The 17,486-nt window shown below is 61.7% G+C and overlaps 1 protein-coding gene across 4 annotated transcripts; it reads right to left on the bottom strand.

Annotated features, from left to right (window-relative positions):
* Positions 1–4,133: 4,133 nt before the first annotated feature.
* GCGR (glucagon receptor) lies at positions 4,134–13,524 on the bottom strand. Of its 4 annotated transcripts, XM_033182626.1 has the most exons (14): positions 13,407–13,524; positions 8,655–8,892; positions 8,216–8,318; positions 7,210–7,317; positions 7,010–7,131; positions 6,814–6,920; positions 6,582–6,738; positions 6,332–6,491; positions 6,198–6,258; positions 5,890–5,959; positions 5,477–5,565; positions 5,191–5,329; positions 5,080–5,121; positions 4,134–4,662 (listed from the first exon to the last, which is right to left on the bottom strand). In XM_033182626.1, exons 2-14 carry the CDS (start codon positions 8,712–8,714, stop codon positions 4,426–4,428), a joined length of 1,455 nt encoding a protein of 484 aa, XP_033038517.1. In that variant the 5' UTR covers positions 8,715–8,892; positions 13,407–13,524; the 3' UTR covers positions 4,134–4,425. The 4 variants fall into 4 exon arrangements, with proteins under 4 accessions (XP_033038517.1, XP_033038516.1, XP_033038518.1 ...); XM_033182625.1 differs by having other exon boundaries at positions 4,143–4,662; positions 5,080–5,329; XM_033182627.1 differs by lacking the exon at positions 8,216–8,318 and having other exon boundaries at positions 4,143–4,662; positions 5,080–5,329; positions 7,233–7,317; positions 13,407–13,501.
* Positions 13,525–17,486: the final 3,962 nt, after the last annotated feature.

The raw sequence follows: 17,486 nt of genomic DNA, 5'->3' as shown, positions 1-17,486 counted from the left end.
AGAATGGCGTAAACCCGGAGGCGGAGCTTGCAGTGAGCTGAGATCCAGCCACTGCACTCCAGCCCGGGCGACAGAGCAAGACTCCGTCTCAAAAAACAAAACAAAACAAAAAACAACAACAAAAAAAACAAGTGAGGAAACAGAGACCTCTTTCAGGGGGGTTAAGTTCTTATGAAAATTGTAATTAATACTTATCGAGGCCGGGCGCAGTGGCTCAAGCCTGTAATCCCAGCACTTTGGGAGGCCGAGACAGGCGGATCACGAGGTCAGGAGATGGAGACCATCCTGGCTAACACAGTGAAACCCCGTCTCTACTAAAAATACAAAAAATTAGCCGGATGCAGTGGCGGGCGCCTGTAGTCCCAGCTACATGGGAGGCTGAGGCAGGAGAACGGCGTGAACCCGGGAGGTGGAGCTTGCAGTGAGCCGAGATTGTGCCACTGCACTCCAGCCTGGGCGACAGAGCGAGACTCCATCTCAAAAAAAAAAAAAAAATACTTATCGAACATGAACAATTTCCTAATAGCCGATATACCCAGCTCACATTTCCCACATGACTACATTAGCACATTCCCGGTGGGTTGTTGACAGCATGGGAAGGCGGAGCCCATGTGTCCCCAGCCTCCATCTGTAACATGCCCCTCCTTTTCCGCCATTCGTGTAAGGACCCCCGGGAGTTTGACAGTTGTGTACCCCACATTCTGCCTTTGGCTGGCTGCATCCTTGTGGTGTCAACAACCCTGTTTCCCCTGTACTTCTGTCAAGTGAGGTGTGGTGCAGAGGCCTGATTGGATTCCTAGGAGACTTCAGGTGTCAAAGCATCTGGCCGCTGTGTGGGTCTGGGGTAGAAGCAGGGGTCCTGTTAGGAGTGGACAGTGGGAGGAAGAAGCTGGGGGGAGGGTGAGCAGCTCGCTGTGGACATCCAGCTGTAGCTGCCAAGCTGCAAACTGGGTCTAAAGCGTGGGTTCAGCAGGGCCACAGGCGGGGAGATATACAAAGAGTTCGCTGAGCACTGCTGATTTTTAAAAATTGATCAAGAAGAAATGAGGGTGGTGCCTGGTTCGTGAACACAACAGGGAGAGGAGGAAGGAAAAGGAACAGCGGAGGGCGAGGTCAGAGAAACAGCAGGCAGGGGGAGGACCCGGGGCCGAGTGCTGCCAGGACGTCTGGGGTAGGCTGAGCCAGCCCACGTAGTGGACCTGTAGCCCCAGCCATCTCCCATCCACCTTGCCTAGAGATGACCACTTGGAACTCTTCACTTCATTCTTTATTTTTAAATTTTGCTCTGTATTTTTATTTCTAACGTGAATTATTCTCGATTTTTCCCATTTTGTTGTCTCCCCCATCCCCAGTACAGACGTGATATTCCCGTCTACCACCCTGGCTAGAGTGCAGTGGCGTGATCTTGGCTCACTGCAACCTTCGACTCCCAGGTTCAAGCGATTCTCCTGCCTCAGCCTCCCGAGTAGCTGGGATTACAGGTGCCCACCACCATGGCCGGCTACTTTTTGTGTTTTTAGTAGAGACGAGGTTTCACCATGTTGGCCAGGCCAGTCTTGAACTCCTGACCTCAGGTGATCTGCCCACCTTGGCCTCCCAAAGTGCTGGGATTACAGGCGTGAACCACCGCGCCCGGCCTCATGTATTTAGTTCTCTATGTACTAGTCACTAATTAAGTCCTGAGCTCTCTCCTCTAAATCTTAGTGCATTCAATCACTTTCATCCCCTTGAGGGTGTCTCTCCTGAGCCTTCTGCCTGGCTCAAGGTCCCCTATTCCTGTGACGCACCTCTGGCTCTCCTAGGTTTGATCCTTGATGTGGTTCATGTCTTCCTTTTTCCTGGTCTCCACTCTCATTTTAGTAGTATGTGTGTGTCCACACACACCAGATTCCAGGGGGTCAAAGTCATCTCCCTCCCAGCCATGCACACACAGCATACAACTCTTGCAGATACCCCTTTGGGGTGCCGGGCATCATATACCTGCCCCATTGTATACACACAGGTGCGTATTTCCCTTCTTCCACATTCACACAGCCTTCCCCATGCAGCATGCTCTCACACACACACACACACACCCTGCTAGCAACACCCATACATTCCTGTGGGAGAAGGGGCTGAGGCACAGGAGGTAGAGGTGGGAGGGGAGGCAGAGATGGGGAAGGGGCAAAGGGCCCAAGTTGGAGGGAGATACTGTGTGGACTGACTTAAAAAAATGGGTCCCGGCTGGGCGTGGTGGCTGATGCCTGTAACCCCAGCTCTTTGGGAGGCCGAGGTGGGCAGATCACTTGAGGCCAGGAGTTCAAGACCGGCCTGGCCAACATGATGAAACCCCATCTCTACTAAAAGTACAAAAATTAGCCAAGCATGGTGGCGGGCGCCTATAATCCCAGCTACTTGGGAGGCTGAGGCAGAGAATCGCTTGAACCTGGGAGGCGGAGTTTGCAGTGAGCCAAGATCATGCCACTGCACTCCAGCCTGGGCAACAAGAGTGAGACTCCATCTCCAAAAAAGAAAAAAACAGTCCCTCCACCTACCTGCCTGCAGGGCTGCCTGGTTAGGGCCAGTGTTTATTGCCTGGGTGAGTCCACCCCCTGCCAGTCCCCAGCTCTGCCCAACTCCACCAGCCGCTCCAGTTCCCTTAGGGATGAGGGCGGGGCAGGGGTGAAAGAGGACAAGGGCAGAGGGACTTGGGAATGGGGAGGGCTGTCAGGAGGCCCCAGGTGAGGGGCATTTCCCTAGGGCAGTCACCGGCCCTGAGCTCAGCTGGCGTGAAGGAGAATGTCCACCTCCCTTGTGCTGACTTGGAGCAGCCTTGTGCCCACACAGGCACCCGGGCATCCAGGGCTCAGAGGAGAGCCAGGACCTGAGGCCGGAGGGGGTAGAGCTGGCCTGAAGTCTTAAGGTCTGAGGCCACAGGCCTCCAGCAGGTGCAGCTCAGGGGACCGTCTCCTGGCCTCGCAGCCCCAATCACAGCAACCCCAGGGCCCCAGAAGGGTCTAGCCTTGCCTAATTAGCTGGCTTCCCTCCCTGCTGTCCACAGGCCCTGTGGTGGGTGGCAGGGTGAGGGCCCCCCCAGGAGGGCCCCAGTGCCTGGCGGGTGAGTAATTCTATTTACCTTTCCTCAGAGGCCTCCTGTCCCCTCATTTGCCCCAATTAGTCCGGCTCTGCCCGAGCGGCTCCAGCCCACGTGGCCCAGGCAGGGGCTGTGAGCACCCCTTCCCCCAGGGCCCAGCGGCACCTCCCAGCAGCTCCTCAGAGCAGGGGCACCTGGCTGGCTCCCTCCCCAGCCCATGGACACACCTCAGCAGGTCTCACAGCACCTACCGTAGGGACCACCCGGAGGACGGACCACAGGCCCCTCATGGTCTTCCACCCGGGACTTATCTCCACCCCCGCTGTGTGGTCCCTGGGCCCTTAGGTTCAGGGTGTGCCGCAGACAGTGGGAGACCCCACCCTCAAGCACCTCCTGTGTCCAGCATGCAGGAGGCAGCGCTTTCCTGGTGCTCCCTGGCTGGCAAGCAGGGCACCCACCCACCATGCAGTGGCAGGAGGACTGGCGTAGGCTGGACCTCTGTGTGGCGCGCAGCGGGTCCTGTGCAGAGTTTGGGCAACCTGCACTGCTTCGTCACCTGGACCCGAGGCAATGTTCAGGCCCATTTCTTCCTGCTTCAGTCTGCTCTGTGGCCTGCAAATTGCCCGAGGGGGCTGGAGCTGAGATGAAGTGGAGGCCAGGAGGCTCAGAGGAAGGGCGGGCTGGTGAGCCAGGTACCGGTGTCCTCACTGCCTCCAGGGAGAAGATACCCTCTGGGTGAATCCAGTGCTCATGGGGTGGGTTGGGGGACTGTGATGCCTCATGCTCCCTTAGCCACTGTGCCCCTCACAATGGTGACCCTCTGGTGGCCAAAGCGTCCAGGGGGACTGCCCACCAGAACCAGGATGGGGAAGTGGCCAAGGCCTGCTCAGATGGGCACAGGCTGGCTGCCTTCGGGATCCTCTGGGGTTCCAGTGCCAACTCTCTGTGAACTGGGACAGCAGGGGTCTTTCAACAACCCGCACTGGCGCTGACCACCCACTGCTGTTCCATTCCCACTGCTTCGGCCCCACATTTCCAGCCCTGCCTTCCAAGACATGCGCGGTGACCACGTGAGCTCTTTATTGTTAGAGAACATCTCCACACACATAGCACGTGCCAACATACATGGCGACACTGGTGAGCAGTTCACAGCACAGCCCCCACCCCCGCCCTGGACTCCTCAGCTCGCCCCTGCACCAGGGACAGGGCAGGTGCAGGGAGAGGAGGCCCCATCTCGCGGACTGCCACACTGGGGGTGGGAGATAGGCGGGGACTGCTGTTGGCTCCCCGCCTCAGCTGGGCGTCCGGTTCTGGGTTGTCCAGCGATGCTCTCTAGGTGCCTGAGTCCAGCCCTAGCTGGGGTCCCAGCAGGGTTCAGAGGGGTTCTCAGTCAACCTAGAGAGGCCACCAGCCAAGGGGATCTCCGCAGATGAGTCCTGGCTGCCACCACCCCTCCCAGACTGCAGCTTCTTGCCAGGAAGTCCTCGGCCAGGCGCAGATGGGGCCTTGTGGTTGCTGGTGCTCCGCTCCTCCTGCAGCACTTTGCCCAGGCGCCAGCGGTGCCAATGCCGCCGAAGCTCCGACTGCACCTGGGGTGGGGGGTGGGGCAGGCCAGTCCCGGGGTCTGCCTGTCCTCTCTGCCCCACCGGGACCTGCTGTGGGCCCCGTCGGAGATGCCCAGTCTCCACTCTGAGGCATGCAGAGCGACACAAGCTCCCTGCTGGGCACAGCTATGCCACCCAGCATCGCCACGGAAAGCACAGTCTGCAGACACCTGGGAACCCCCACTGTGGACACCCTAGCGATGGGCTGAGGCCAACCTGTCTTGGAGGTCTGACACCCAGCGCCACGGCAACTGCACCCAATAAGAGCAGGTGGAGGGAAAGGCTTGGGCCACATGTGTTCCAACCCCTGGGCAGGGGTGGGGCTGGCATCCCTGTGCCACTCTCTGCCCCTGACCCTGACGGCCAGGGCTGATGGTCTCAGACGCCCCCACTCCCACCTACCTCCTTGTTGAGGAAGCAGTAGAGGACAGCCACCAGCAGGCCCTGGAGAGAGATGGTGGTCAGGGGTGGCATGCTGCGCCCCGGGTGGGGGAGCCGCGGGCGGGCAGGCACCTGGAAGGAGCTGAGGAAGAGGTCAAAGAAGAGCTTGGCAAAGCGCAGGGTCCCCTGGGCGTGCTCGTCCGTCACAAAGGCGAAGACCACTTCGTGGACACCCAGCAGGGGGATGAGGGTCAGTGTGGACTTGGCCAGCCTACAGAGGCAGAGCCTGAGTCACCCACCACCCTCGCCCTCCGCCCGCACCATCCACGTGGAGCTTGGAGTCCCCACCCCCAGCTGCCCTCTGGCCCTGAGGGTCTCCAGGTCTCGAGGCGCCGGCCCACCGTGGCACTGCACCCACCGGAACTTGTAGTCTGTGTGGTGCATCTGCCGCGCCCGCAGCTTGGCCATGAGCAGGTGAACAATGCGGACGAAGATGAAGAAGTTGATCTATGTGAGAAGGGCACGAGTCAGGGGCACCCTGAGCCCCAGGGGATGGCTCTGTGCCCTTGGAAGGCCCCACCTGACCCTCCTGCAGGTGGGTCTGGCAGCCAGATAGGCCCTGAGCCACAGAGCCCTGGGGCTGGTGGGCACCCAGCCAGGGAGGAGCAGCCTGGCTCAGTGCCTAGGGTGCTGGCCAGTGTCCTGGTGTCCTGTCTGGGTGCCGGCTCCCTCCTGGCCCTCCCAGGCAGGACGCTGCTGTCTCCTGGGGCAGCTTCAGGACGCCAAGGGAGGAGGGGCCTGGCTTGCGTTCCTTGCTCTTCATTTCCTCACCAGGATGGCCAGGAAGACAGGGAACCGTGGGATCCACCAGAAGCCCATGTTCTTATTGCTGGTCCAGCACCTGTGAGGCCGGGCCACTCACAAACTGGGGCACAGCCCCCAGCCCCTCAGCCCCTCAGCGCCCCGGTCCTGATCTTGTCAGGATCTAATTCAGGCCTCAGGAAAGGAAGGGAGAAGGTCACGAATGACCACCCTCCCCAGGCACCAGGCTCATCCCCCGCCCCTCCCTGCCTCGGGCCAGAGCTCCACACCCCAGGTCCCCGGCCCCTTCCCCGGGCCATCCGGCCACTCATACTCACTGGTTGTTCTCGAACAGACACTTGACCACCACCCAGGGGATGATGAACAGCATGGGGGCACCTGTGGGGGCAGCAGCTGTGGTCTCAAGGCCCGGCCAGCCGGCCCCGACCCCCTCCCGTGTCGGCCCACTCACCCCAGCCGATGCCCAGGTAGAGGCTGAAGAAGCTCCTCTCAGGGAGGGTGGCCAGGCCCATCAGGTTGTGCAGGTACAGGCCCTCCACCAGCAGCCAGCAGTAGTTGGCCACGACGCCATATTGCATGAACACCGCGGCCACACGGCAGCCGGCCACCGCCTGGCACAGGTGCAGTGTGAGCGCGACCACGTGGCCACCTGCCTGGCTGCCCGCCCGCCTGCCTGTGTGGGGCCGCCGACGGGGACTCACTCCATCACTGAGCCAGGTGCGGACACTGAGGTCGTCGCCAATCTTCTGGCTATAGCGGGTCCTGAGCAGCCCATCGATGACCAGCACGGAGCTGGCCTTCAGCACGAAGGACGCAAACAGGTTCGCATGGATGGCGTTGCGGGTGCAGTGCAGCTTGCTGTGGGGACAGCCAGTCAGCGACCGCCCTCCTCCCTGCCCTCTGCGGCCGCCCCGGGCACTGGCGGGATCCTACCTGAGGCCCCCCAAGATGGCCAAGGCGAGGAGCAGGGCCCCCAGGGACAGGCTGTAGCCCACCGTGTACATCACCTGGAAGCTGCTGTACATCTTAGCCACCTCCTTCTGCGAGTTACAGTGGCCTGTGAGGGCCGGGCGGGGACCCTGTGCCCATTCCCATCCAGCCCCACCACACCCGCCTGCCGCCGGCTGACCTGGACCTCAATCTCCTCGCTGTCCATCTGGCACTGAGAGGCATCACGCCAAGGCTGCCCCCGGGGTCCGCGCACCCACTGACCATCGGGCCCACATCTCTTGAACACGAAGCGGTGTTGCACTGCGGGTGTTGGGGGAGGCTGGGGTCAGCCCCACCCCTGGGCCTGCCCCTCCCACAGTTCCTCCCCTCTATGGGTACCTTTGTGGTACCAAGGCAGGTACCAGGGGCAGGAGATGTTGGCCGTGGTATTGGCGGGGGTGTCTGGCCAGCAGGAATACTTGTCGAAGGTTCTGTTACAGACCAGCTCTGCAGGGCAGGGCAGGGTAGGAGAAGGGGCTCCCTCAGCAGGCCTCTTGCCTCTCTCTGGAAGCCTGAGCTGGGCTGTCACCTCCCCCAGGACACGACCTGGGCTGCTTCCTCCCCCCCGACCTTCACCTCCCCCATCTGACCTCCACCTTCCTCACCTGACCATCCATCTCCCCTGGGCCAGCCTCCCCTAGCACTCCCAGCCCATCCCGGAGTTCCAGCTCTGCAGGACACCTTCCCTCAGAGAACCCCCATCTCAAATGTCCCCCAAACCCACACTGGGGTCCCCCATTCTCCGTGACTTTCTCGCAGTACCTCCCTCTCTGGGGGCCGAACCCCAAGGCCATTTTCATCCACTCCAGGTGCACTGCCAAACCTGTGGCTGCCACACCCGCTGCCCTCTGCCCAGTGGAGTCTGCCTCCCTCGTCTGAACCGTGGCACTGCCTCCCAGGTAAGTCCTCCAGCCCTAGCCTCGCCCTGCACCCCAAGTGTCCAGGCCATGATATGCACTCTCCACCCAAGCCCTCCCAGGCCTGTGTGCTCTGCTGACCCTCTGGATCCCACCTCCCACACCCTGGCACTGTCTGCCCACTGAAAACTCCATGGGGCTATAGGCGGTATTACGCGTCTGGGCCGGGGGGCACGCAGCAGCAGCCGGTTCTGGGGCAATTCCACTGTTCTGTTATTTCCTGGCTCTGCGGCCTTAGGCAAGTCCCCAGCTCTGTGGCTCAGCTACCTGGCTACCTCACCTGCCCATGGTGGTGGGGTCTGAGGAGTGACAGGGCCCCTTGGCGGGGTCCTCAAGGCCTGCATAAGCACCCAGGAACCTTCCCATGAAGAGAGCTCAGGAAATGCTGAGGCCAGGCACAGGCTGAAAGGCTCTGGGTGGGGGCTCACCCGTGGGAGGGGGCAGCAGGCTCAGGTTGTGGTGACACTGGTCACCGTAGAGCTTCCACTTCTCAAACAGGAAGTCCATCACCTGAGCAGAGGGGGCCTGTGGCTGGGGGACACATGCACAAGCAACCATACAGACAGGCAGGCAGGCAGATGGACACACAGATAGACAGACACGCAGACGGACAGACAGACAGACACGCAGGCAGGCAGACAGGCAGACAGATAGGCAGACAGGCAGACAGACAGACAAATAGGCAGACAGGCAGAAAGAGACAGGCAGGCAGACGGACAGATAGGCAGACAGGCAGACAGACAGATAGGCAGGCAGGCAGATGGACAGGCAGGCAGACGGACAGCCAGGCAGGCAGGCAGACAGACAGCCATCAGTGTGCAGTCCTCAGGAGGGCCCCTGGGTGCTGAGGGTGCTGTGAGTCCTCACCTGGCAGGCCAGCAGCAGCAGCAACAGTAGCAGGGGTCGACGTGGCTGATAGGGGGGCATGCCTCTGGGCAGCTAGCTGCCTCCCACATCTGGCAGGGGCTGCACAGCTGGGGCAATGCAGTCCTGGTGGGTGTGCGTGCTCCTCCGAGGGCAGCTGCGTGGCAGAGCAGCAGAGCCTGGGGAGCCCTGGCCAGTGGGGGGGCCCTCCCCTTAAGCTGCCCCTCTGAGCCTCAGAGTCCTACGGATAAAGAGGGAGCTGGGGGCTGGGCATGGTGGCTCACGCCTGTAATCCCAGAACTTTGGGAGGCCGAGGCGGGCAGATCACAAGTTCAGGAGATCGAGACCATCCTGGCTAACATAGTTGAAACCACGTCTCTACTAAAAATTAAAAAATTAGCTGGGCGTGGTAGTGGGCGCCTATAGTCCCAGTTACTCGGGAGGCTGAGGCAGGAGAATGGTGTGAACCTGGGAGGCGGAGCTTGTAATGAGCCAAGACGGAGCCACTGCACTCCAGCCTGGCAGACAGAGTGAGACTCTGTCTCAAAAAAAAAAAAAAAAGTGGGAGCTGGGAGGGAGGAGACCCCAGCAGGAGTCACTCCTTGCCAGTAGGAAGTGGAGCTGGCTTTCCTGCCACCCAGGGCTGGCTGGCTGGCAGTTCTGAGGGTCCCAGAGCCCCTTGTCTCAGTGCTGTTGGCAGCCACCCTCCTGCTGGGTGACCTAACGCTCTTGGCAGGGGACCAGCCTCCCCAGATGCTGACCTCCTCCCTCAGTTGACAGCCCCCCATCGGTTCCGGTCCTCACCATCCTCCTCACCTATTCTTAGCCCCTGGGAAAGTTGGCTTGCCAGGCTGACCCAAGCCAACGTGCCGAGCCTGAGGGTGGTGGTGCCCAGACCTTCCATCACTTGGCCCCAGTGCCACGGTGAGCAAAGTGGCTGGGCTGGTTTGCAGCTGTGCCAGGCCAAGTGTGTGGGACCCACACTCGGGGGTCTGTGTCACATGCATGCCCCTGCCCAGCACTGTGGTGCCTAGGTGCCCCATGGGTGCCGTGCAAGGCTTGGTTGGGCTTCCTGGGTCCCATGGGACACTACAGGCTGGCTGCACATTCCTTTGAGATTAGCACTGCCAGCGCCGGCTGGGAGGAGGAGCTGGCCTAGGGTGGGGGCACAGGGTGGGGAGGACAGCCCCCGTGGTGCCTGCCAGGGCTGTGGGAGTCACAGCACCTGGTCCCAGGCCAGAGCCAGCATCTGAGCTGGGAGTTCGGGGTGGCAACAGCTCCACAAATTGGCTTTTCACTGCTGCAGAGCCTAGTTTCTGCACCAACCGAATTCTGTGGGAGAAGCAGGGAGGGTCTTCCCGTGGGGCCTGTGTGCAAGTGCCAGGGCCCGCGAGTGGCTGGCTGTGAGCCCCCAGGCTGCGATGAGCTCCTCTTTGGGGCACCCTCAAACGGAATAAGAGGTGTGGATGGATGGCTGGGCAGATGGAGGGCCCGCCAGCTGGAAGGCAGTGCCAGGAAGAAGCCAGGGAGAGGGACGAGGAGAAGGGCGAGGGCTGCAGCTGGAGCAGATGATTTCCGGGCAGGGCTGGACAGCTGGCTGCCATGGGACAGCCTGGATTTTAGCCTCCTCCAGGCAGCTGCTGGGTGAGCCTGCGTGGGGCCAGCACCACCTGGGGCTCCTCCTGCTAACAGGGCCTGAGATGCACCAAGCAGGGTGACAGCTGAATGACAGGGACAGGCACCTGCGTCACAGCCTGCTAAGGGGCTCCCAACCGCAGCCCTTGGGCCCTGGGCTCAGGTAGGGGCCGATGGGAGGCAGGACCTGTGCATCGCTGATCCCCAGTGCCTGAGCCAGATGAGCAGCCATGCAGGCTTAGTACTGGGGCGAAGGACCCATGGAGTAGGGAGGGGCTCTCCCTGGTGGAGAAAGCAGCAGGCGGGTGGGGGAGGAGCAGTTTTGGCGTCCCCAGCTCTGGGGTCACCCAAGGGGCCTTATCTTTCCTGATTCTGCTCAAACAGCCCCATCTGCTGCCACTGCCCTGGGCGGCTCTGGCCACTGAGCTGGGCTGGGTGAGGAGCAGCAGGAGCCGCCTCTCCCCGCTGTGTGCATCCCCAACCCAGCGGGGTCCTGGAGGAGGGGCCCTGGGGGAGGGGCACTGCTAGGTCGGCAGGCTCAGGGGTGCAAGGGAGGCCTGGGGCTCTGGGCAGGGGACGAGGAGAGAGACAAAGAGCAGCTGGAGCAGGGTGGATGGTGGCGATACAGGCAGGGGCCAAGGAGGAAGGACACTGGCTGATAAGCTGTTCTCTGCCTGGGGGCCCTGCAGTGGGGTTGGGGACATGTGTGCTCACCCTGGGGAGAGGACAGCCCAGCCAGGAGCTTCCTGGGCAAAATGACAGCCCCTTAGAGCCCAGCATGGCCAAGCCTGGCTCTGCCCCAACTCTGCCAGAGAAACAGGAGCCATTCAATGACTGCCATGTTGACCCCAGAGCCACTGGGAGCACCCCCAAGCCAGTGCGAGAGGAGATGGTGCCTCCACACACAAGGTCCTCGAGTGCCCAGGCCCCACCTTCCAGCCGTGCATGCAGTCTGGAGACCCCAGCGAGCTGAGGGAGCAGTGGGCTGCCCAGTCCCCCAGGCCTTTCTTTGAAGCAGTCAGGGCCCAGAAGTGGGGAGGAAGAGGGAGTGGGGCTCTCTGTGTCCCCCCAACCTCAACAGAAGGTTGGGAAAGTGGGGCTGGGGATCCTGGAGGATTCCCCCGACAGCTCAGCATCCACAGGCCACAGGTGGGCTCCCCATCAGGGCACCCCTAGTCCTGGATCCCTAGGGGTCAGGGCCTCTGAATACAAGAGGTGGAGTGGGGGGCAATTCTCCACTGGGTCTCTGATAGTGAGGCAGGAGGTGTAGAAGTGTGGGAGTCCTCCGTTCCCTGCGGGCGGTGGGTCCCATGTGGGTAGGGAGACTCCAGCCCCTCATCCCAACAGGGGTGGGTGGAGCCGGAGGGTGGGCCAATTTCCAGCTGAGCACCCAGGAGAGAGCCCAGCCTGGAGAGCAGGGCTGAGACCGCTGTGGTCCTGGGACGGGGATGATGATTTAACTTCCCAAGTGGGGACCCTGCCCCGTCACTGAAGGTGACACCAGCCTGAAGGGAAAAAGGGAGGCTCCTCTGATGATCTCACCCAGCCCTCTCCCCCAACAGGAGACACTGACACCCCCGGGCCCCTGTCAGGCCGAGATCAATGTCTGTTGACTGAAGAATTGGACAGAAACTCCCAGCTGTGGAGGTGCCACTCGGGGCTCCCCAAGGCCGCAGTGCCCCTTATTACCCTGCTGGTGACGCTGCTGGTAGGTGGTACGACCCACCAGGGACCCCACCCTTAGCCTTCACAGTCCAGGTGATCAAGCTCCTTCTCAGGCCTTGGAGTCAGCTGAGAATTAGGGGAGGGGCTCCCGAGGTGCCCAGTGCGGGGGGGTGGTTCCCGAGGTGCCCAGTGCGGGGGGGGTTCCCGAGGTGCCCAATGCGGGGGGGGTTCCCGAGGTGCCCAATGAGGGGGCTCCCAAGGTGCCCGGCCCGCCTTTCCTAGCCCCTCCACCGCACACAACCCCCTTCCTCCCTCCCACAGCCGCCTGCCGGGCCACACCAGCCACCACCAGGCCTTGGGGCCACCTGAGCTCCACTGCCCCGCCCCTCTGCAGGGCTGGCACCCCCTGTCCTGTCCCATGTCCGCCCTGGCAGAACACGTGACTCTTGGGTGCTCATGGTTCCGTCAGGCTCCAATTCCCACTGGGGGTGGCTGAGGGACCCGCAGACCTGGAGCTGGGTCCCTGGATGGGTGGAGCGGCCACTGGTTCAGGAAGGCAGCGGGGCTGCCAGGGCGTCCGCAAGGGGCCTCTCAGACGCTTTAAGGGGCCGGGATGTTTTTGTGAAACCAGAGAAGGCAGCGGAAGGTCAGGGCACCAGGGCGGGATCAGGGGCCACAGGCTGTTGACAGAGCCCGATCCCTGAGCCCTCACCTCGTGGGGGCGGGGCAGGCCTGGGTGCCAGCCTGGGTGCGCCCCGATCCCCCAACCCTCATGCCCCCAATAGCAAGGGCAGCAAGCAGCCCTGGCCGGTCCTTGGAGGATGCGGGCGCCGAGAGGGCTGGGGTCGGTCGGTTCGGCGTCGGAGCCTGAGCCCGGTGGCCGAGTCGGGCCGGTGGTGGGGGCGCCGGAGAGGCCGGAGCCGGGCAGGGCAGTGACCCGCTTGCTGGGGTCAAAGTCGCCAGTGTGGGCCGCGGCAGAGGAGCGGCCAGGCGGGGCGCAGACACCCCTCACCCCATCCCGGGCCGCATCGGTGCCACCGGGCAGTCCGGGGGCAGGAGCCCGCCGAGGGGAGCGAGCGCTGGAGAGACCCCGCGCCTCGGGGGCGCGTCCGCGGCCCTTGTGCGCTCCCAGGGCGGCGGGCCCGGGGCCCAGAGCGGGGAGTGTGGCCGCCGCAGGGCGCCAGGCAGCCAGCGACATCCCCCCCCCGAGCCGCGCGCCCGGGACCAGAGAACGGGGGAGGGGCTGAGACCCCTGGGCCTGCCCGACGGTGCGAGACCGGGTGGTGTCCGAGCCGGAGTTGGGAACGGGGGTGTCCGACGGGACTGAGGACCGCACCAGCCCAGGCCCCGGAGACCGCCCGGCCGGCTCCCTCCTCCCCGCGCCGGCCCCGCCGTCTCTGCCCCCACCGGCTCGGCTCCCGAACGTCCCCTCGGGGCCGCGGCCCAGGTGCTCACCGCGCGGCGCTGCGGGGGGCTCGGCTCGGCTCCCCGCCGTCCTCCGGGCGCGCTCGGGTCGGGCGCCGGTGACCGCTCGTCTCCGCAGCGCTGCCGGATCGGGGTCGGTGCAAACTTTCCGGCTGCGACGCAGGGCGAGGGCGGCGGCGGAGGGCGGGCGCGGGGGCGGCCCCGCGGGGGTGGGAGCGACAGCCGAGGGTCCCCGCCCGCCCTCCGCGCAGCCTCCCGGCGAGCTTCGGTCCTGCCCACCCTGCGCGGGGAGCCCCGGCGAGCGCCTGGTATCCGCGGAGCGGACCCCGCCGCTGGCCATACGCAGACCCGGCGCCCTGAAGCCCACCCCGCGCCCCACAGACCTTTGTCCCACGGGTCCTGGTTCCGCAGACCCCAATCCTGCAGACCCCGGACCCCGCGGACCCTGGCCCGGCAGGTGGTGGTCGCGATGGGTCCCGGCTCCCGGCGGGGACACCCTGGGACGTGGAGGGTCGCGGCGGGGCGTGGGGGCGGTGGCTCAGCGCCCCTTCCTCTCACTCCCTCCGCGTCCCTGGGCGCCCCCTCGCCCGCTTTCTCTCGCGGCCCCAGGTTCTCACCGCTTCTTTCCTCCTGCCTTCCTGATTTTCTGGAAGGACCGACACCCCCGCTCGCCCCCACCGCGGCTCCGGGTTCCTTTCCCTGCAGAGCAATGGGGGCTGGAGTGGGGCCGACATGGGTGACATGGGTGGGCCGGCAGGGCGGTCCCTGGGGTGCCCTTTAACTTTTTTTGTGCCACATTTCCCGGTCTCCGGCCAGTCCTGTCCTCTAAGGCACCTCCAGCAGCGCTGACCCTGGTCCCCCACCTGCTGGTCCTGCGGCTGCGGGGCGCTCTCTCCGTCCCACCCCCTCCTTCCACACCACCTCCTTTCCTGGGAGTGGAGAAGCCCCAGCCAGAACCCCTGCCTTCCCCAAGAGGCACGCTAAGGGGGACATTCTCCCCTTCCTCGTTTCTCCTAAAGCCAACATCACGCCTGGCTTTGGGGCCGCCAGAACCTCAGCCCGCGTCCCTCCCCTTCTACCTCCAGCCTTCCCTGCTCTGTGCCCAGTGATCTTGGGGTCACCACAACCCCATGGACGCCTTGAGACCTCACGTTTCCTGGCCTCTGGGACACTGATAGTCATGCCTTCCTTCTGGAAAGTTCTTCCTGAGGCTGTGGGTTCCAGGATGAGCGCTCTCCTCTTCCCACTTCCTCCCCTTCTCCTTCCCCCTCCTGCCTTCTCCCTGGAGAGGTCTTCCTCCAAGTCCCAGTCTTCTTCCCCACCCAGAGCCCCTCCCACTAACACTTGTCTTCAGTGTCTGTCTCTGTCCGGATGGTGCCTCCGCCCCCACTGAGAAGCCCTCCCTCTGGCATCTCCACTCCATCTCTGGGTCCTGCTGCTCCTGTATTTCCCTAGATCTGTCCTGGCCACCCTCATCCTGGGACATGCCCTGCTCATGGAGGGCTCCTTTCATAGATGCTGTCCTTGGTCTTGGGGGTCCTTTCTCCTTAATTCTGCTTCTGTTTTAGGGGACTTTGGAACCCAGAGTCCTAACCCCAGCCATTCCCCCTCCCAGGGGCCACTTCCCTCTGAAGCTTAGCCCAGCTCTGTGACCCCCACAGGCCTGCCCCCACCTGGTCCTCACTCCCCTGCATAGCCACACTGTGGGGACTCCATGCTTCCCGGCCCATAGGAAGCCCTGTTCGCGGAGAGGGGCATTCTGTTGTAGTCCCAGCAGTGGCCAGAGGCAAAAGTCAGAAGGCAAAGGGCATAAAAGTTTGTCTGTACCTGCCAGCATCTGCCCTTGCTACCGCATCCTCTCCCCTCTGCGCCCAAACCATCCCTCAGCTCCTGCCCCCACCTCTCCAGAGGCGCAGACAACAGGGTTCTGATCTTGGCTAACGGTGCTCCCCCCACCAGCCTCAGTCTGAGACCTCTGTGAATGGGGGTGATGGGATGATGGGGACCACCTCCTGGTGGCTGCAGGGACTTGGGTGAGGGTGCTGCAGGCTCTGCCTAAGTCAAGTGCTGCGGGGCTGAGGAGACAGTGCTCCGGCCCTGGAGATGAGTCCTCCCTGCCCTCCTGTGTCCAGCTTTGTTTCCTGGAGGACAGGTCCCTGCGGGGCAGAGGCCCAGCAGTCCCAGGTAAGCGCTGGGTGGCTGGAGTCTGGTACCCACAGGAAGAGAAGTAGAAGAATAAATTTGGAGTGTGTGAAGGGGGCAAAACTTGAAAGGTTCGGATTCAGTGTGGGGAAGGAGAGGGAACAGATGGGGTGGGGACCCTCCCCTGGGTTGAGTGACCCTTATTTATATGACTGAATCCATGACAAGATTCTTTGCTTGACCAAACTGTAGTCTGGCTTCAGAACCTTCTCGCAGGCTCATCTGCATTCTGCCTTGTAAAAATCCAGATTTAGCAAGAACTCTGCTAAGTTAGTTTGGCAAGAAGCCTCCATCCCCCACATCTGATCAGGATCCTCAGCCTCCACCACCCCCGGGCGATGTCTGCTCACCCTGACTGCCTTCAGTAAGCTTCCTGTTACCTGGGTAGGGTCCTCAGCCTCTGTCACCCCCAGAATCCTCCAGACAGGTGTTTCGTCCCAGTTATTTTCCACCCACTGACCCCGCCCTGCTCCTGGGATCTAAATCCCCACTCGCCCATGCCACATTCAGAGTTGAGCCCAGGTCTATACTAAAATCTTTTCTCCCCTATTACAATAGTCCTGAACAAAATACGTTTTTCAACTGCTATCCAGTTCTGGTTTCCCTTACATTGGTGAGCCATATAAACAGAGGGCAGCTGGGAATGGAGGGGGCGGGGCCTTCCCACGCAGCAGTGGGGGTTGGGGGACCTGCCCTCCATCCAATCCCTAGGGCCCTCCTCATTGCAGGGGGCCCTCTTGGAGGTGTGCTTGGTCCTGTGCTGCAGGGTGTGCTGGAGCGGGGCTGGGGGCTGGTCTGCACCCCCAATCCCTGAGATGTGGGTTTGTCTGTGCTGAGGATTCTGGAGACGGCACCTGCAGAGCTTAATTTTGGCGTTCGGCGAGACTTCTGGAGCCCATACTGCCCGCAAGGCTCGGTGCCTGCCACCGAGACTCAGAAGCCCCACCCTGGAGTTCTGAAAGAGGCTGATGAGGAGGAGGGTAGAAAGGGGCAGCCAGAAGCCAGGGTGGAAGGACCAGGGGTGGGAGGGGAGGCTGCATCTGGGTCCAGAAAAGGTGGAAATGCAGGAAGGGAAACAGGAGGGTGGTGGGGCCGCCCCTCAGAGAGAACCTCTGTGAGCATTAAAGGGCATTTTTCCCCAGGTGTCTTTACTGTGCATTAATATATTTTTACTTTGATACAGTTTTGTAACCAGTGTTTCTCCCCACAACCTATAACACAAGCATTTCCTCACATTAATAAGAAGGCTCCTCCACATCATTAGGCAGAGGCACTTAGTATTTGACGGTGTGGGATGGTCAGGTTTTACTCAACCACTGCAGTACTAAGAAAGGCACAAATCTTATGACAAAGTGAATGGACCTGCAAACTGCATCCTAGCACCTTTTGCCCTTAGATGTGAATGCAAAGCAAGACCTCCAGGTATATGAGGGCGACCAATCACTTGGAAAAGAGGAAACTGGAGGAAACAGAGCTACTGCAGAGAACAGAAGAAAACTTCAAGAATATTTTAACCACTCTGATTATCCTTAGAGATATGAAAGGATGATGACCCCATAAAAGCTAGAACAGAATGCTTTGGAAAACAAGCAGAGGACAGGAAGAGCCCTTGCCAGCTACAAATAGAATATCTGAAATTTAAAAAATTTAATAGAAGGATTGAAAAATTGAGTTGAAGGAATCTCTTGGAAGAAACAACAAAAAGGCCGGGTGCGGCGGCTCCACCTTGTCATCCCAGCACTTTGGGAGGTTGAGGTGGGCTGATCGCCTGAGGCCAGGAGTTCAAGACCAGCCTGACCAACATGGAGAAACCCCATCTCTACTAAAAATACAAAATTCGCCAGGCGTAATGGCGCATGCCTGTAATCCCAGCTACTCGGGAGGCTGAGGCAGGAGAATTGCTTGAAC

This window comes from Trachypithecus francoisi, unplaced genomic scaffold (assembly GCF_009764315.1).
Source record: "Trachypithecus francoisi isolate TF-2019V2 unplaced genomic scaffold, Tfra_2.0 Lachesis_group20, whole genome shotgun sequence".
Classification (NCBI taxonomy): Eukaryota; Metazoa; Chordata; class Mammalia; order Primates; family Cercopithecidae; genus Trachypithecus; species Trachypithecus francoisi.
The sequence above is the reverse complement of the archived record's forward strand: the minus strand, read 5'-3'. Positions and strand labels throughout refer to the sequence as shown.

Excerpts from the sequence above, each read along its gene's own strand:
- GCGR (XM_033182625.1), bottom strand. The coding sequence starts at position 8,714 with ATGCCCCCCTATCAGCCACGTCGACCCCTGCTACTGTTGCTGCTGCTG. Across the intron at positions 6,259-6,331 it reads CTACCTGGGCATCGGCTGGG|GTGCCCCCATGCTGTTCATC; the intron begins GTGAGTGGGCCG and ends CTGCCCCCACAG. Across the intron at positions 5,960-6,197 it reads TGTCTGTTCGAGAACAACCA|GTGCTGGACCAGCAATAAGA; the intron begins GTGAGTATGAGT and ends CCGGCCTCACAG.